This window comes from Astyanax mexicanus, chromosome 9 (genome assembly GCF_023375975.1).
Source record: "Astyanax mexicanus isolate ESR-SI-001 chromosome 9, AstMex3_surface, whole genome shotgun sequence".
Classification (NCBI taxonomy): domain Eukaryota; kingdom Metazoa; phylum Chordata; class Actinopteri; order Characiformes; family Acestrorhamphidae; genus Astyanax; species Astyanax mexicanus.
Window position 1 is genome coordinate 29,345,605 of NC_064416.1, and position 13,642 is coordinate 29,359,246.

The 13,642-nt window shown below is 42.8% G+C and overlaps 1 protein-coding gene across 1 annotated transcript; it reads right to left on the minus strand.

The window, feature by feature from the left end:
• Positions 1-1,834: 1,834 nt before the first annotated feature.
• Positions 1,835-13,600, minus strand: dhx34 (DEAH (Asp-Glu-Ala-His) box polypeptide 34). The gene is made up of 16 exons (XM_022679768.2): positions 12,502-13,600; positions 11,345-11,656; positions 10,815-11,069; positions 10,239-10,341; positions 9,689-9,906; positions 9,324-9,498; positions 8,666-8,859; positions 8,010-8,111; positions 5,900-6,166; positions 5,574-5,747; positions 4,295-4,400; positions 4,042-4,148; positions 3,636-3,917; positions 3,047-3,220; positions 2,427-2,568; positions 1,835-2,326 (listed from the first exon to the last, which is right to left on the minus strand). Exons 1-16 carry the CDS (start codon positions 13,210-13,212, stop codon positions 2,193-2,195), a joined length of 3,456 nt encoding a protein of 1,151 aa, XP_022535489.2. The 5' UTR covers positions 13,213-13,600; the 3' UTR covers positions 1,835-2,192.
• Positions 13,601-13,642: the final 42 nt, after the last annotated feature.

Consider the following 13,642-nt stretch of genomic DNA (forward strand, 5'->3'; position numbering starts at 1 on the left):
GAAACCTTTCAGTGTGAATTTCAGAATAAAAGTGTTTGGTTTTGTTTTTAATCCAGTAACAAAAAAGGCTGGAAAGTGAACCTCACAAAACAATCTCTTTATTAATAATTTCTAAATATCCAACCCTCTTTAAAAAAATGACTCATTGGATCTCATCGAACCCCCCAGCACCACCTGCTGGACCAGTGCTATTGTTTTACTGGAAGACTGCCTTTAAAAAAAAAAAAAAAAAAAAAAAAAAAAAAAACATAAATATTTCATATTGTATTCTGAGGATAAACACGATTTACAACAATATTTATTTTAACAACTGATCATATAAAAAACATAGTAATATTTTTCTACCCATCAGTTTTTAGCAGTCTGTGTTCTACTGGTAACATTAGCCCTAGCAGGTAAACTTGGTGCTGGATCATGGTGCTTTTTTACTTTTTGTAATCAAACCCTTTAAATCTCTGTAGAAGTCCAAGCTCCAAAAATCACTGAGCATAACTGCACTGTGGTATAAGGGTGTGACAAAATATTTATATTGCGATCTATATTGTTTTCCCATTTTGACATAATACAGTTACTGCTTTATTACTCCACGTGGGGCACTATTGTCTTGCAATATATCATGTATCCTGAAATAATCATTATCGTGAGATGCCCGGTGATTCCCAGCCCTAATTTGGAGCTGGGCTGGTTTAACCCCTTAGCTCTTCACCAGTATTGGGTTTGTTTTGCCTGAATGTGCAGCATTCTAACCACATAAACATCAAAAGAACAGCTTACATCATCTGAAACCAGCTGGGTTTTTCAGCAGGGTGATGGGATTCAGCAGGGGATAAATTAAATTGCAAAACAAGGCGCTGCAGCCGTGGTTGTTTTCCGATTTGGTCAAATCACAACTCTACACCAGTGAGACTGTTCAAGGTGACAAATCCAGGTCCAGCAGCCAAGCAGGTGGAACAAAACCCTTGGATGGATTTTTACCTTTTGGACCTGGATAACCCACCCACTGCTGCTGTACACCAGTTAGAGTTAAGCATGGCTTATCTGTAATAGCTCTAAATAAATAAATGCTGTAAATGTAAGAGTTCATAAATCAATTTACTTAGAATTCCAATGTTTTTTGACCCCATGGGTCAGTCCAGTCTTGCTCAGACTGTCTACTTCCTGTTTACTGTAGGCCAGTAGCCTGCCCCTAACCCTGGCTAGCACAGCTGGAGCAGCATTAGCATTACCCGGTAACCACGCTAGTATTATCGGACTGTAGCCTGCGCATTTTACATATTTACTGTGTTAAAACAAACTACATGGGAGGAGCTGCTAGCTAATTCCTCCCAGGCTTACCGGAGCACTTAGGGTTACTCAGGGTTACGCTGTCGGGCAGTATTAGTATTAGTTAGTCGCTAATGTTCCAGTCTTAGTGCTGGGGAAATTCAGGGATCTAAGTTTACTGAAAAGAAACGGAAGCGCTTTACTCACCCGAATAAACAGTTATCAGGAGAGGAATCTGTGTAGATTAACATCCAGTCCTTGTTTGAATTTAAAAGAAAGTCTTTTTTTTACTACAGTTTTGTTTACTTAGCTTAGTTATACTTAACTTAGTGAACTACCCCCTCCACCACCACCCAGCAGTGAGACCTGCTGACTTAGAAGATCCCTTATAGTTTCTCTTAAAATGCGCCTTATGTATAAAAATAGACCAGAAAATAGACATTCATTGATAGTGCGCCTTATAATCCAATGCGCTTTATAGTGCAAAAAAAGTCCGTTAATAAATGAAATAATAAGAAAATATTAAATTTATACAGAAATTAACAGTAGACACAAAAGTTCTTGTAAGAAATTTAGTCAAACAAATAAATATTTCTTTATTTAAACGGAGCAAATATTTTAGCTTAACTCTCCATCAGTTCACAATTATATCTTTCACCTCACAGGGTTCACCTGGGTTTGAGGCTGAAACACTGGGCCCAAGTCACATGTGGCACATGGCACATCACATGGTAACGCACGCACAGCATAGCCAGGTAATCCAGCCTGTGTTTTTGTATGGCGTGCGGAACCATTGTGCCCGTATGAGCCCCACACGGGCACCAAGCTTCTCAATTACAAGCTTCCCCTGGAAACTCCTGGAGGCTGGCAGGGGTCAGGGTAGGAGTCTTGCGCAGGGGTCAGGTCAGGGCAGAAGGCTGGCACAGAGGTCAGGGCTGGTGCTGGCGCTTGTGTTTGAGGATCTGCGTGGAGGTGAGTGTCAAGTCTTTGTTACAGAGGTCACAGTGGTAGAGTCGAGTCAGAGCAGATGTGGACGCAGCCTGTGGTGAGTCATCTGTGGGGTCTGTGGAGGCAGATTATTATGAATGAGGAAGTGCCCTCAGTAGTGTGCACTTTTGAGGGTTAAACTAAAGATCTGTACTGTCCTTCAGGTGTGCTCTTACCGTCTTCTGGCTGCTGTTCCTCTGCTGATCTGCAGGTGGCCTCGTGCTGCATGCGTTCCAGTGGGGTCAGGGGCATGTGCAGGTCACAGTGAGGGCAGCTCCAAAACGTCCGTAAACATTCACTGTACAGGTCTTTAGAGTCCTACACACACACACACACTTAAGACTCCTGTTTTTCACAAAACATTTTAACTGTAATTGTCTTGAAACAAGGAGCTCTTTATACTGAAGGAAAATTTAAGGACATATGGACTTACATAAAACTGACTTAAAAGTAAACAATTACTGTTTATTAAAATCAGTAGTGAAGATGCAAGGTTTCCCTACAATAAGGGTAATATTCCAATTAGGTTCATCAAAGATAAAAACAGTTATTTGTTCCCTGTAGTGGCGAACTGGTCCCATTTGAACCTGAACACTGACCACTGCACAGAACTTCACAAAAAAACCCTCCACCACCCTCGCCAATAGTTTCTGATAATTTACAATTTTTTTTCTAGTTTTACGGTTTTGTATGCTTTGACCTAATATGAGTACGCAACAAACTTCCTGGATTCTGAAGCTCCACCCCTCCCCTGACCTGACCTCCCTCCTAAATCTAGTGGAGAGTGGTCACTCACACAGAGGCAGTTGTAGGTGAAGTAGCTGGTAACCCGCAGGCCTCCTTTTACTGGATCCGGTTCTGCCTTCATCCCAGGAAACAGTGGAGGGAGTGACAGCTCCGGGTTCAGCTGGGGTCCAATGTACAGGTTCTGAGTCTGAAGTGCGGTCAGCCGTCTCAGACTGTAAGTCACCTGACCAGACAAATATTTGTTAATCCCTTCTTTTCTTCACTTTACATCATCAGAACCAATAACAGAACTTTTACCTGCCTAATTTGACCAAAAACAAACAAACAGGCCTCTACATTTCTAATATATAATATATACAAATGTATAATATATTTTTCCTTATTTAAAAAAATACAAACCATACATACATCAGCCCTACTAATAACCCCCAGTTCCACTGGCATTAGAGAGAATATTGCAATACTGCATTCATTATTATTATTATATAGATTTCACTGATCATCTGAATGTTTTGCCTGGTAAATCTGGTATATTTCCATCAATCAGAACCAAGCTGACTCTCTTTTTGTTCATAATTCGTTTCAGAAAAGTTCCAGGTGCCTAGAGATGGAACATATTATTATGAATTATTTAGTACCTCATTGTAGACCAGAAAGCGAACAAGTCCCTCAGCCAGTTTCTCCAGCTCGCGTCGACCTGGTTTTGGCCCGGAGAACCCAAGACCTGCGGTGGAACCTGAACCCGTGTGGCCGAGCTGGGCCTGGAGCAGTCGTTCCCACTCAGCCCTCAGCTTCAGGGCAGAGGAGAGAGCCCTCAGTGCTGCCTCGCCATCAGACACGCACAGCTCCAGCCAACCGTCCACCACCAGCCGAGTACAGTCTGCATTACTGTCCACACTGTTCGCCACCAGCATCAGAGCCTGCAGACACACATGCAAAATTAGAACTGCTGAAACATCAAAGCTGCAGCTGCTTAAATTCTATAACAAGTCCATAAACTAGACTTTGAGTCACAGATACGATCACTATGATCGCTGTGCTGACCTGCAGAGCCGGGACTCGGACGCAGCTGGACACGTATGGCTTGTTGGTTTCCAGCAGCGTCACAAACGCCAGCAGCTGGTGCCTGTTACTCTCCCCCCTATCAGCTCCTGGAGCAGGTGAGAGACACCAAAACACACGGTCACCTCTCCACCAGGAACCCAATTACAATTGGAAAATTGTCAAAAACAAAGTGGGGATAAAATATGGTGATAAACATGGTGTTGTGTGCTCCAGGCTGTACGGGATTGCGCACCAAACTCTCCGGTCTCATTCTCGGAAACATGCAGCACCTCCGGGTCGATGGCGAACACACTGGTCGGGTGGATCACGACTCCCTGCTTATTACGAGTATGAAACACCTAAAACAATCAAATACATTACTTTATTTAAATGTGATAATACCACCATTCAAACACTGATTACTAATAACATGCACTTGACTGTATCTAAGACCAAACTAACCAAACTAATAATACACATCAACCATGTTCCAAAGCCTGGGCTTCAGTGGAGGTAGGGGTGTGTCATCAGCAGGACTGTCTAAAAATGACTGTCCTAAACATTAAAGAGTAACTGTTTATTATACTTTGGGTTGATTGACAAATATCTTTCAGTTATGATTACTTATCTTAGTATCTGTAATGACATAATCATTGTGTGAAACCTTGTATTCAATATGCATAACCAATACTCACATTGTATCTGATCATTTTTATTACTCACAGTGTATTTTACACGCATTGATATAAAAGATTAACCAATAATCACAATATATCCTTTACACATATAGTAAAACATTGTTTGATATGGCATGTGACTAACACAGACTTTATTATATGACAAATTAACCCACATGATACATTTACTAACACATTAACATATAACATATGAGATGTAGCTCAGGCTTGAAGTATTTTGTTTTACTGCATGACCCTAACTAACGGTCATCAATTCGACTGGTACGGGGCTAATTTGCTACAAAAAGGCTATTAGATCAAAGCAGCCTTTTGGTGAGTGAGTGCCTCCCTAAAAAACCTCGGCTTCAAAGAGGGGGGTGACGCACACACACAGATAGTGCCATGAGGTTCCATGATGGAAGAACACAGTCAAGGTCAAACACTAGTGGTCCAGTCAGACACGTGAAACTTCAGTACTGACACGTGCATGCTAACATGAGATGATTTTAACAACGCCTCATCAACAGGCTTACGTCATTTTGGGGTATAAACGTGGAGTCAGATCAGAAGGGGGGTCAGAACTTTACGGAGATGGCTGTAATACTGTCTTGTATGTACTAGTTCTCCTGAATTCAGCAATAAATGCTTGGTTTGCTTTCAACTTCACTCAACTTGCCTTCGACTCTCTATCAAACGAACACGTAGGGGAGTTGTACCCCGGAGGAGAGGTGGGGGCTAGCCCACCTTTCATTTTTCATTTTTACAACAACATCAACCTAAACCTTACTGAAACCCAGAACATTAGAACAGTAGCTGTTTCATTAGGTATGTGTACATGCGTGCGTGTATGGATACCTGCTCTGAGTCTTTGCGAGTGGAATTATGTTCATCAGGCAGTGCCAGCTGTGGGTACAGACCGCGGCACAGCACCAATCTGAGCAGTGCCAGCTGCCGAGACGACAGGTCCGCACTGACGTATGCAGCTTCCTGAAGCTTGGTCACGTTATGACGCAGTTTAAACTTCACTTCCTACAAAGCAACCAATCACAAAGGAGTATGTGAGGATAAAGGTGGAATTACTCAGTTTAACTGTACTTACAGTCTGAAATATATTGCTGGGTACCACTGCTGGGCAGTCTGACTGTGTGCGTGTTTGTGCTGCTTTTCTGCATATGAATCACCTGTATGTCCACGTCTCGCCCCATAGAGTTTTTGTCTTTTTTCCCAGATCCGCTTCCCTCATTGTCTGACCCGGAGCAGGACTCTTCCTCCTGGCCTTCGTCCAGACGCAGCACTTTCCTGCGGCCGCCGTCCTGCAGCTCATGCTCCCTCTTCAGCTGGTACAGCCGGCTGCGCTCGGTCAGCCTCTCCCGCCGCTCTGTCCGGCCCTGTGCCGACGGAGCTGGCGGCTCCTCTGTCTCTAATAGGCCGTGACTCCTCAATAACTCCTACAGCACGAATACATACAGAGTTTAATATTTACACACATTACAATATATATATATATATATATATATATATTTGCTATTTATAGGCATATACAGTGGGGAGAAGTATTTGATACACTGCTGATTTTTCAGGTTTTCCCACTTGCAAAGCATGTGGAAGACTGTAATTTGTATCATAGGTACTCTTCAACTGTGAGTGATGGAATCTAAAACAAAAATCCAGAAAAATACATTGTATGATTTTTAAATAACTAATTTCCATTTTATTGTGGGAAATAAGTATTTGATCATCTATCAACCAGTAAGAATTTTGGCTCTCACAGACATGTTACTTCTTCTTTAAGAAGCCCTCCTGTTCTCCACTCATTACCTGTATTAACTGCACCTGTTTGAACTCGTTACCTGTATAAAAGACACCTGTCCACACACTCAATCAGTCAGACTCCAGCATCTCCACAATGCCCAAGACCAGAGAGCTGTGTAAGGACATCAGGGATAAAATTGCAGACCTGCACAAGGCTGGGATGGGCTACAGGACAATAGGCAAGCAGCTTGGTGAGAAGGCAACAACTGTTGGTGCAATTATTAGAAAATGGAAGAAATGCAAAATAACGGATAATCTCCCTCGGTCTGGGGCGCCATGCAAGATCTCACCTCGTGGAGCATAGATCTTGAGGAAGGTGAGGAATGAGCCCAGAATTACCCGGCAGGACCTGGTCAATGACCTGAATAGAGCTGGGACCACAGTCTCAAAGAAAACAATCAGTAACACTCTACGGATTAAAATCAAGGATCAAGGAAAATCAAGGATCAAAAAAAAATCCCTGCTGCAGTGTGTGCAAACCTTGTCAAGAACTACAGGAAACGTCTCATCTCTGTAATTGCAAACAAAGGTTTCTGTACCAAATATTAAGTTTCTTTTTCTGGTGTATCAAATACTTATTTCCCACAATAAAATGGAAATTAATTATTTAAAAATCATACAATGTATTTTTCTGGATTTTTGTTTTAGATTCCATCACTCACAGTTGAAGAGTACCTATGATAAAAATTACAGTCTTCCACATGCTTTGCAAGTGGGAAAACCTGAAAAATCAGCAGTGTATCAAATACTTGTTCTCCCCACTGTAAATAGCCTATAAAATGAACATTGTTATTTTATTCTATAAACTATGGACAACATTTCTCCCAAATTTCAAATTAAAATACTGTCATTTAGAGCATTTATTTGCAGAAAATGAGAAATGGCTGAAATAATGCAATGAAAAAAAAATTCATATTCATAACGTTCAGAAATCAATATTTGGCGGAATATCCCTGTTTTTTTATTTACAGCCAGTGTTACATTTAAAAAAATCAACCTGGAGAGGTGAAAGGACAGGGAGCAGAGTGAGGACAGGGTGAGGTGTGGGGACAGAGCAAGGTGTGAGGACAGAGACTAGATGCATGGTGTGAGGACAGGGCACAATGGCATGGTGAAAGGACAGGGTGTGGGCCCAGTGTAAGGACATCAAGAGGTGTGAGGACAGGGCACAATGGTGTGGTGAAAAGACAGGGTGTGGGGTAAGAACACAGTGCGGTGAAAGGACAGGAAGAGTGTGAGGACAGGGTGCAGTGTGTGAAAAGGGTGCAGTGTGAGGACAGGGAGTGGGTTAGTGGTGTGAGGACAGCGGGCGATGTGAGCACAGGGAGTGGTGGCATGTGCAGTGATAACTACCCCTACCACCCAGCCTTCACCTTGCCACACTTCACACTATTAATATCTTATCATAGAAATTTCAGTCATCCTTCATTTATTAAAAAGGTGAAAAATCTTCCCAAAGAGAACACTTCTGCGCTTTACCTTAAACTGTCGTCTCAGATTGGCCATCTCGTACAGCCGCTGCTCCTCCAGTCCCCTCCTCTTACACCACTTCCTTGACCCACCCCCTCTTTCCCCTTTCACCTGCAGAGGATCAATACAAAATAAACATTGTATTTGTTAATCATAATAATAAACCGGAAAAAACAGGAAAAATCTCTTGATTTGATAAAATGTTTACTTAAAGAAGCATTCTGTATGCTTCAGTTGTATCTTAAAATATCAGATTCCGAATCGTGCTCCACTGATTCTCAATTGACTGTAACGATAATGTTTGTGTACGGGGGGATTTCTATTAATGTAAAATTTTAATAATATTGATCTAGCGTCTCAGTCCTTAAGCTCTGCACACTTCAGATACTGCTTCTCTTTATCAGCTCCTCAACTAATGCACCTGTACAGCTGTCCATGAAAGGGGCACTGAAAGTTTTTATATTATATAATATATTGATTTATATTTTATTAAGTGAATTACACACCCCTGTAGATGGAGCCCAAGAGCAAACCAAACCATTTCTCCCATAATGCTGCTTTCATTGCTTGGAAACTATACTATTTCGTTATCATGAACCAGTAGGTAAATATTTAGTATTAATCTAAAATGTTTTTATTATATTAAACGTCAGGGATGTGCTGACCTGCACCCACGCGTTGAAGGTGTTGAGCAGGGTGAAGGGGTCTCCCAGGTCACTGTTCAGGGGCTGGCGCGCAGTGGAGCAGTCAGGGTTATGCTGAGCGCTGCGCAGAAATGGCGACTGAACACTGAGAGCTGCAGCTATGGTCAACACCGGCTCAACCAGACTAAACAGCGAACCCAGAACCAGCATTTTACCTAAAATATATACAAATAAACAAAAATACAAATATACATCTTCAACAAACTACTGCCTCACAACAATTACTAAATACAATCTCAAATAAACATTTTCACTGTACTTTTACAGTAGATTAATTCAATAATATGGGTCCATGCTTTTAAAAACGATTTTAATATCACTCAAGATAAAAAAGCATTAGGCTTGTTTAAGTTGACCAGTAGCTACGTAGACCCATATTGAAAAGTGTTGATAAGATAGAATTTTATCTCATATGAATAATACACAGTACTGTACTTGACACTATGATTAAGTGGCCTTTTTTCTCCTAATAGCAACCTAGCTGTGTATCCTATCCATGCAGTTTTATGCAATATTAGAGGGATCTGTAACGCCACACTGCAAGATCTGCTGTAGGCCGCTGAATGTGGATACTGTCAGACCTGACAACCCTCAAACAAGCCTATTGACTGGCACTTACCAATAACCACGTCCACTGGCAGCTGCGACAACAGCGTTCCAATAGGGGTAAGCTCCCCACGGGCTTCTAGCGCCCCCTGTTCCTTAAGATACGTCACTGCTGTCTGAATGCTGGAAGTGGGCGGTGGGTCAATAAAAGCAAAAGAGAGAGGATCACCCAGACCCATACTCTTCATCTACACATACACAGAAGAAATTATGTGAGGAATCCCATCAAAAGTGCTCATAGGAAAAGCAATTAAAATACCAGGTGTGAACAGATATGTGTTTCAGTTATCGTTTGTGATCAGATCACACAGGACACATGATAATGCCAGGTGTGAATTGGATCTCAGCTACAGCTTAAGCTATTAAATACCATCATACCTGGAGCACTAGTGAATCTAGTGCCACCCTGTGGATCTCAGGGACTGGGTACGGGGCAAAGGCCTCGTAGTCTGACTCGGCATAGAGCCGGTAGCAGACTCCTGGTCCGGTTCTTCCTGCACGTCCCTTTCTCTGCTCTGAGCTGGCCCGACTAATCCAGAACTCCTGAAGTCTTTGCATCTTTGCCTTCGGGTCAAAACTCATCTCCTTTACTTTACCTGATTTTGTATAATTTGTATAACAATCAGAGGAAAAAAAAAACAGTAATAAAAACAGAAGATTAAAATACAGAATAAACAAAATATCAAATATTATATAGTACACTGACACCCAACTCTAATCAGACACTCTTAAAGGATGAGATTAATTTTTGTTTAGTCTCATTTTATCTCATTAGCTTTATTTTCATGTTTTACTTTAGTTTAAGTCTTATTGTAAAGCTGGATATTCACACAAGACAAATGTTAAGTTTGACTCATTTAATTAATTAATTTTAAATATATTATATGATAACAAGAGTGTATTGTTCTCCTTTCAGCAGTTACTGTACCTGAGTCAACTACAAACCGCACCCCATCAATGGTCACTGATGTCTCAGCTATGTTTGTTGAAATTATGCATTTCCTGACTCCGGGGGGAGCAATGTCAAACACCTGAAATCAAAGTTTAAAAAAGTGCCATTGCTTTACATTCAATCATCACTACATTAGCATTTATTTATGCCTAATATTTCCCAGTTACTGACCACAATCTGGCCTTGTGCCTTTCACACCGGCAGTGCTTGTTACACTGCATTTACACTGCTCCGACGTTTCAACGCACATGAATGCACTGTCCCCTCCAACTGGTCACATGTGGACGCAATGGGCAGATTAATTTGCATAAAGCTGACCTTGACTCAACTTTTAATCGCATCGCATCCCCCAGGCTTGACGTGCCAGGCCCATGATGCACCGACAATGTCTGACAATGCCAATGCTTCCCAATGAAAATGAGTGGGATACTTTGCTGTGCATGACAAAGCAATGTAAATGCAGTGTTCTAGTGTGTGTGTGTGTTCAGACTGAGGAGTGGCTTTAACTGAAGCTGTCCGTCAGTTGTTAGGTTGTTGTTGGGAGGGTTGTACCTTGTCCTGCTGGGTCAGGGACAGCGTGCTGTGCAGGGGCAGGACGATCCAGCGGTTGGTGTGGGTGGCATATGTCTGGCAAGCCTCCATGATAGTGGAAATCTCAGCTACTCCACTCAGGAACAGCAGCAGGTCTCCTCGCTCCTCTGCCGGATAGCGCTGGTCAATCCCCTGTAGAACTCGCAGGTAAGGGCGCGGGTCCAGCTTCTCTGATTTAGAGACCTGCTCCTCTGGTGGGATCGGCTGATAAATCACCTAAATAAACACAGCCCAGTAATGGACACGACTTAAACACCTCTCATAATTTATCAAATCATTACTACCAGTTCGGAACACAGGAACTGTTAATATCCTAGCCCTGTACAGCTTTCAGCTGGAAAACAGACAGTTTATGAAGGGGTAGTAAACTTATACTGACATTGATAAGTGATGCTGAATTCTGCATTTCCCTTACTAATGAAACCTTTTGGCTTGTTTTTTTATTTATTTATTTATTTGTTTTATCTACTTTCCCAATGATGGTGCCTCACCTGAATGGGGAAGAGTCTGCCTGGTACCTGCAGCACAGGGGCATGGTTAAAGTAACCAGAGAAAAGCTTGATGTTGATGGTAGCGGACATCAGAACCAGCCGCAGGTCTGGCCGCCTCGCGATCAGAGAGCGCAGGACACCCAGCAGGAAGTCACAGTGCAGATGCCTCTCATGAACCTCGTCCACGATCAGAACCTGATACTGGGACAGTGCAGCATCCTGCTGGATCTGCCGGAGGAGCAGACCCTCAGTCAGGAACAGCAGCTTGGTTGAGGGGGTTCGACTTGTCTCAAAGCGGATCTGGTAGCCGACCTGCAGCAAAAACACACAGGGGGAGGGTTCGGTTCTAAACTGTGCCACAAGGTTTTCACATCAAATAATTTATTGTTCCAGTAGCACAATAATTAAAAACCCTGATGGTAAGAAGTATTAATTCTATTTTGTGCCCTTTACTCATGATACCCAGGATCTCTTAGTGATCTGCTTCAGAAAACACAGAATAAAATTCATTCTAAAAAGTACATAATCTAAAAATCTGACATTTACCCTACAGTACAATTTCCATTGGTTGAAATGCACTCCATTTCAGACTGGTCTATATTTTTTTTTACACTGTAAATGTATTACTGGCGACATCAAAGCAAGGAACTTTTGTAAATAAAAAGGACTTAACAAACCAGAATATGTTTTATACTTTAGATTCTTCAAAATAGCCTCACTCTTGGTATTTATTTCTCAGTGTCTTCATGAGGTATAGTCACCTGGAATAGTTTTCTCAGCATCTTAAAAGAGTTCCTGGAGGGGTGAACAATAGTTGCTGCTTTTCCTTCATGCTGTGAAGCTCCAGCTCATATCAAACCACCGATTCACCCATCTTAGTTGGGTTTAGGTCAGGGGATTTTAGAAGTCAAACATTTTTTTTAATATTTATGATTTATAATTTATTATATGTCCCTTAATTGTTTTGATGTCTTTAGTAATAATCTTCAATGTAGAAAATAAATAAAAAAGGAAAACATTGAACATTGAATGTTGAAGTTGTGTCCAAACTTTGCCTTGTACTGTATGTTTGTGTGTGTGTGTACAGTATATCCTATTATAAAATGAACACTGTTCCCTTTAGGAATGAATTACAATCACTTTGTTCCAGTTCTTACTTTGGATCCGAACTGGTTGAGGGTCTCGAAGCTGACCCGCTTGGCGAGGGAGATGCAGGCGATGCGGCGGGGCTGGGTACAGGCGATGTTACTAAATCCGGAGCCGAGCAGGTACTGGGGCGCCTGGGTGGACTTTCCGCAGCCCGTGTCTCCCGCCACCACCACCACCGGGTTCCTCCTCACCAGCTCCACCAGCCGCTCCCGGTACTGGAAGATGGGCAGGTTCCTCTGTTCGCGCCGGAGTTTCAGCACTTTACTAAAGCTCTGTTTCTGAGCGAAGTCCAGAAAGTGGAGCAGAGCAAGGCGGCACTCTGAGACCTGTTCCCGGCCCGGTCCGGAAGACTCCCCGCCGGACCGCCGGTGACCTGAGCTTCCGAACCCGTCCTCCACGTCCCTGCTGCACACCGACACGCTGATCCGGTACCGCGCATCGTACTCCTTAGGAAGCCCGAGATCCGGTCCGCCTGTTCCGCTCCGGTTCCGGGCTTTACCGTCCTGCGGCTCGGCCCGGCCTCTGCTGCTGCTGGACCCGGAGAGCTCTCTTTTGGCTCGGAACCGCTGGAAGCGCTCGAAGAAAGTCCAGAACTCTGCGTGTTCGGGGCTGTTGGCCCGGATGTAATCATGCTGCCGGAAAAAAATGTGGTCCAGCTCCGCTCGGCACCGCGGGCTGTTCCAGTCCCAGTCCCGGGGCTCGGCTCGCCTCCCGCTCATCCGCAGCTCCTCTCTGAACACAGACTCATACAATCTAACACAGTAACCAGTAAGACCAACTGGACCGAGATTCACTAAAGCATTATTAAACTATCTATCGAACTAACTAATGTAGCTAGCCATCTAGCTAATCGAAAAGAGTAATAATAATAAGATATATAATTACATTACTTTATTTAACAGTTAGCTGTATAATTCTAACGCGCAGCCTTACCGAACCAGAACCGGACCAGAGAAAGCTCTGTTTGACAGAAATAGAGGTTATTTATTTATATCTACAGTTTTATACAGCAGCTATATTTACTGAACTACAGCTAAAAACAGGGTAATGCTAACTGGCAGAACAGGGGACCATATTTCGGTCCTTCCTCAAAACAGGAACCGGGAAACACAGAGTCGCGATAAACAGTTCCTGTACCCCAATAAAAAC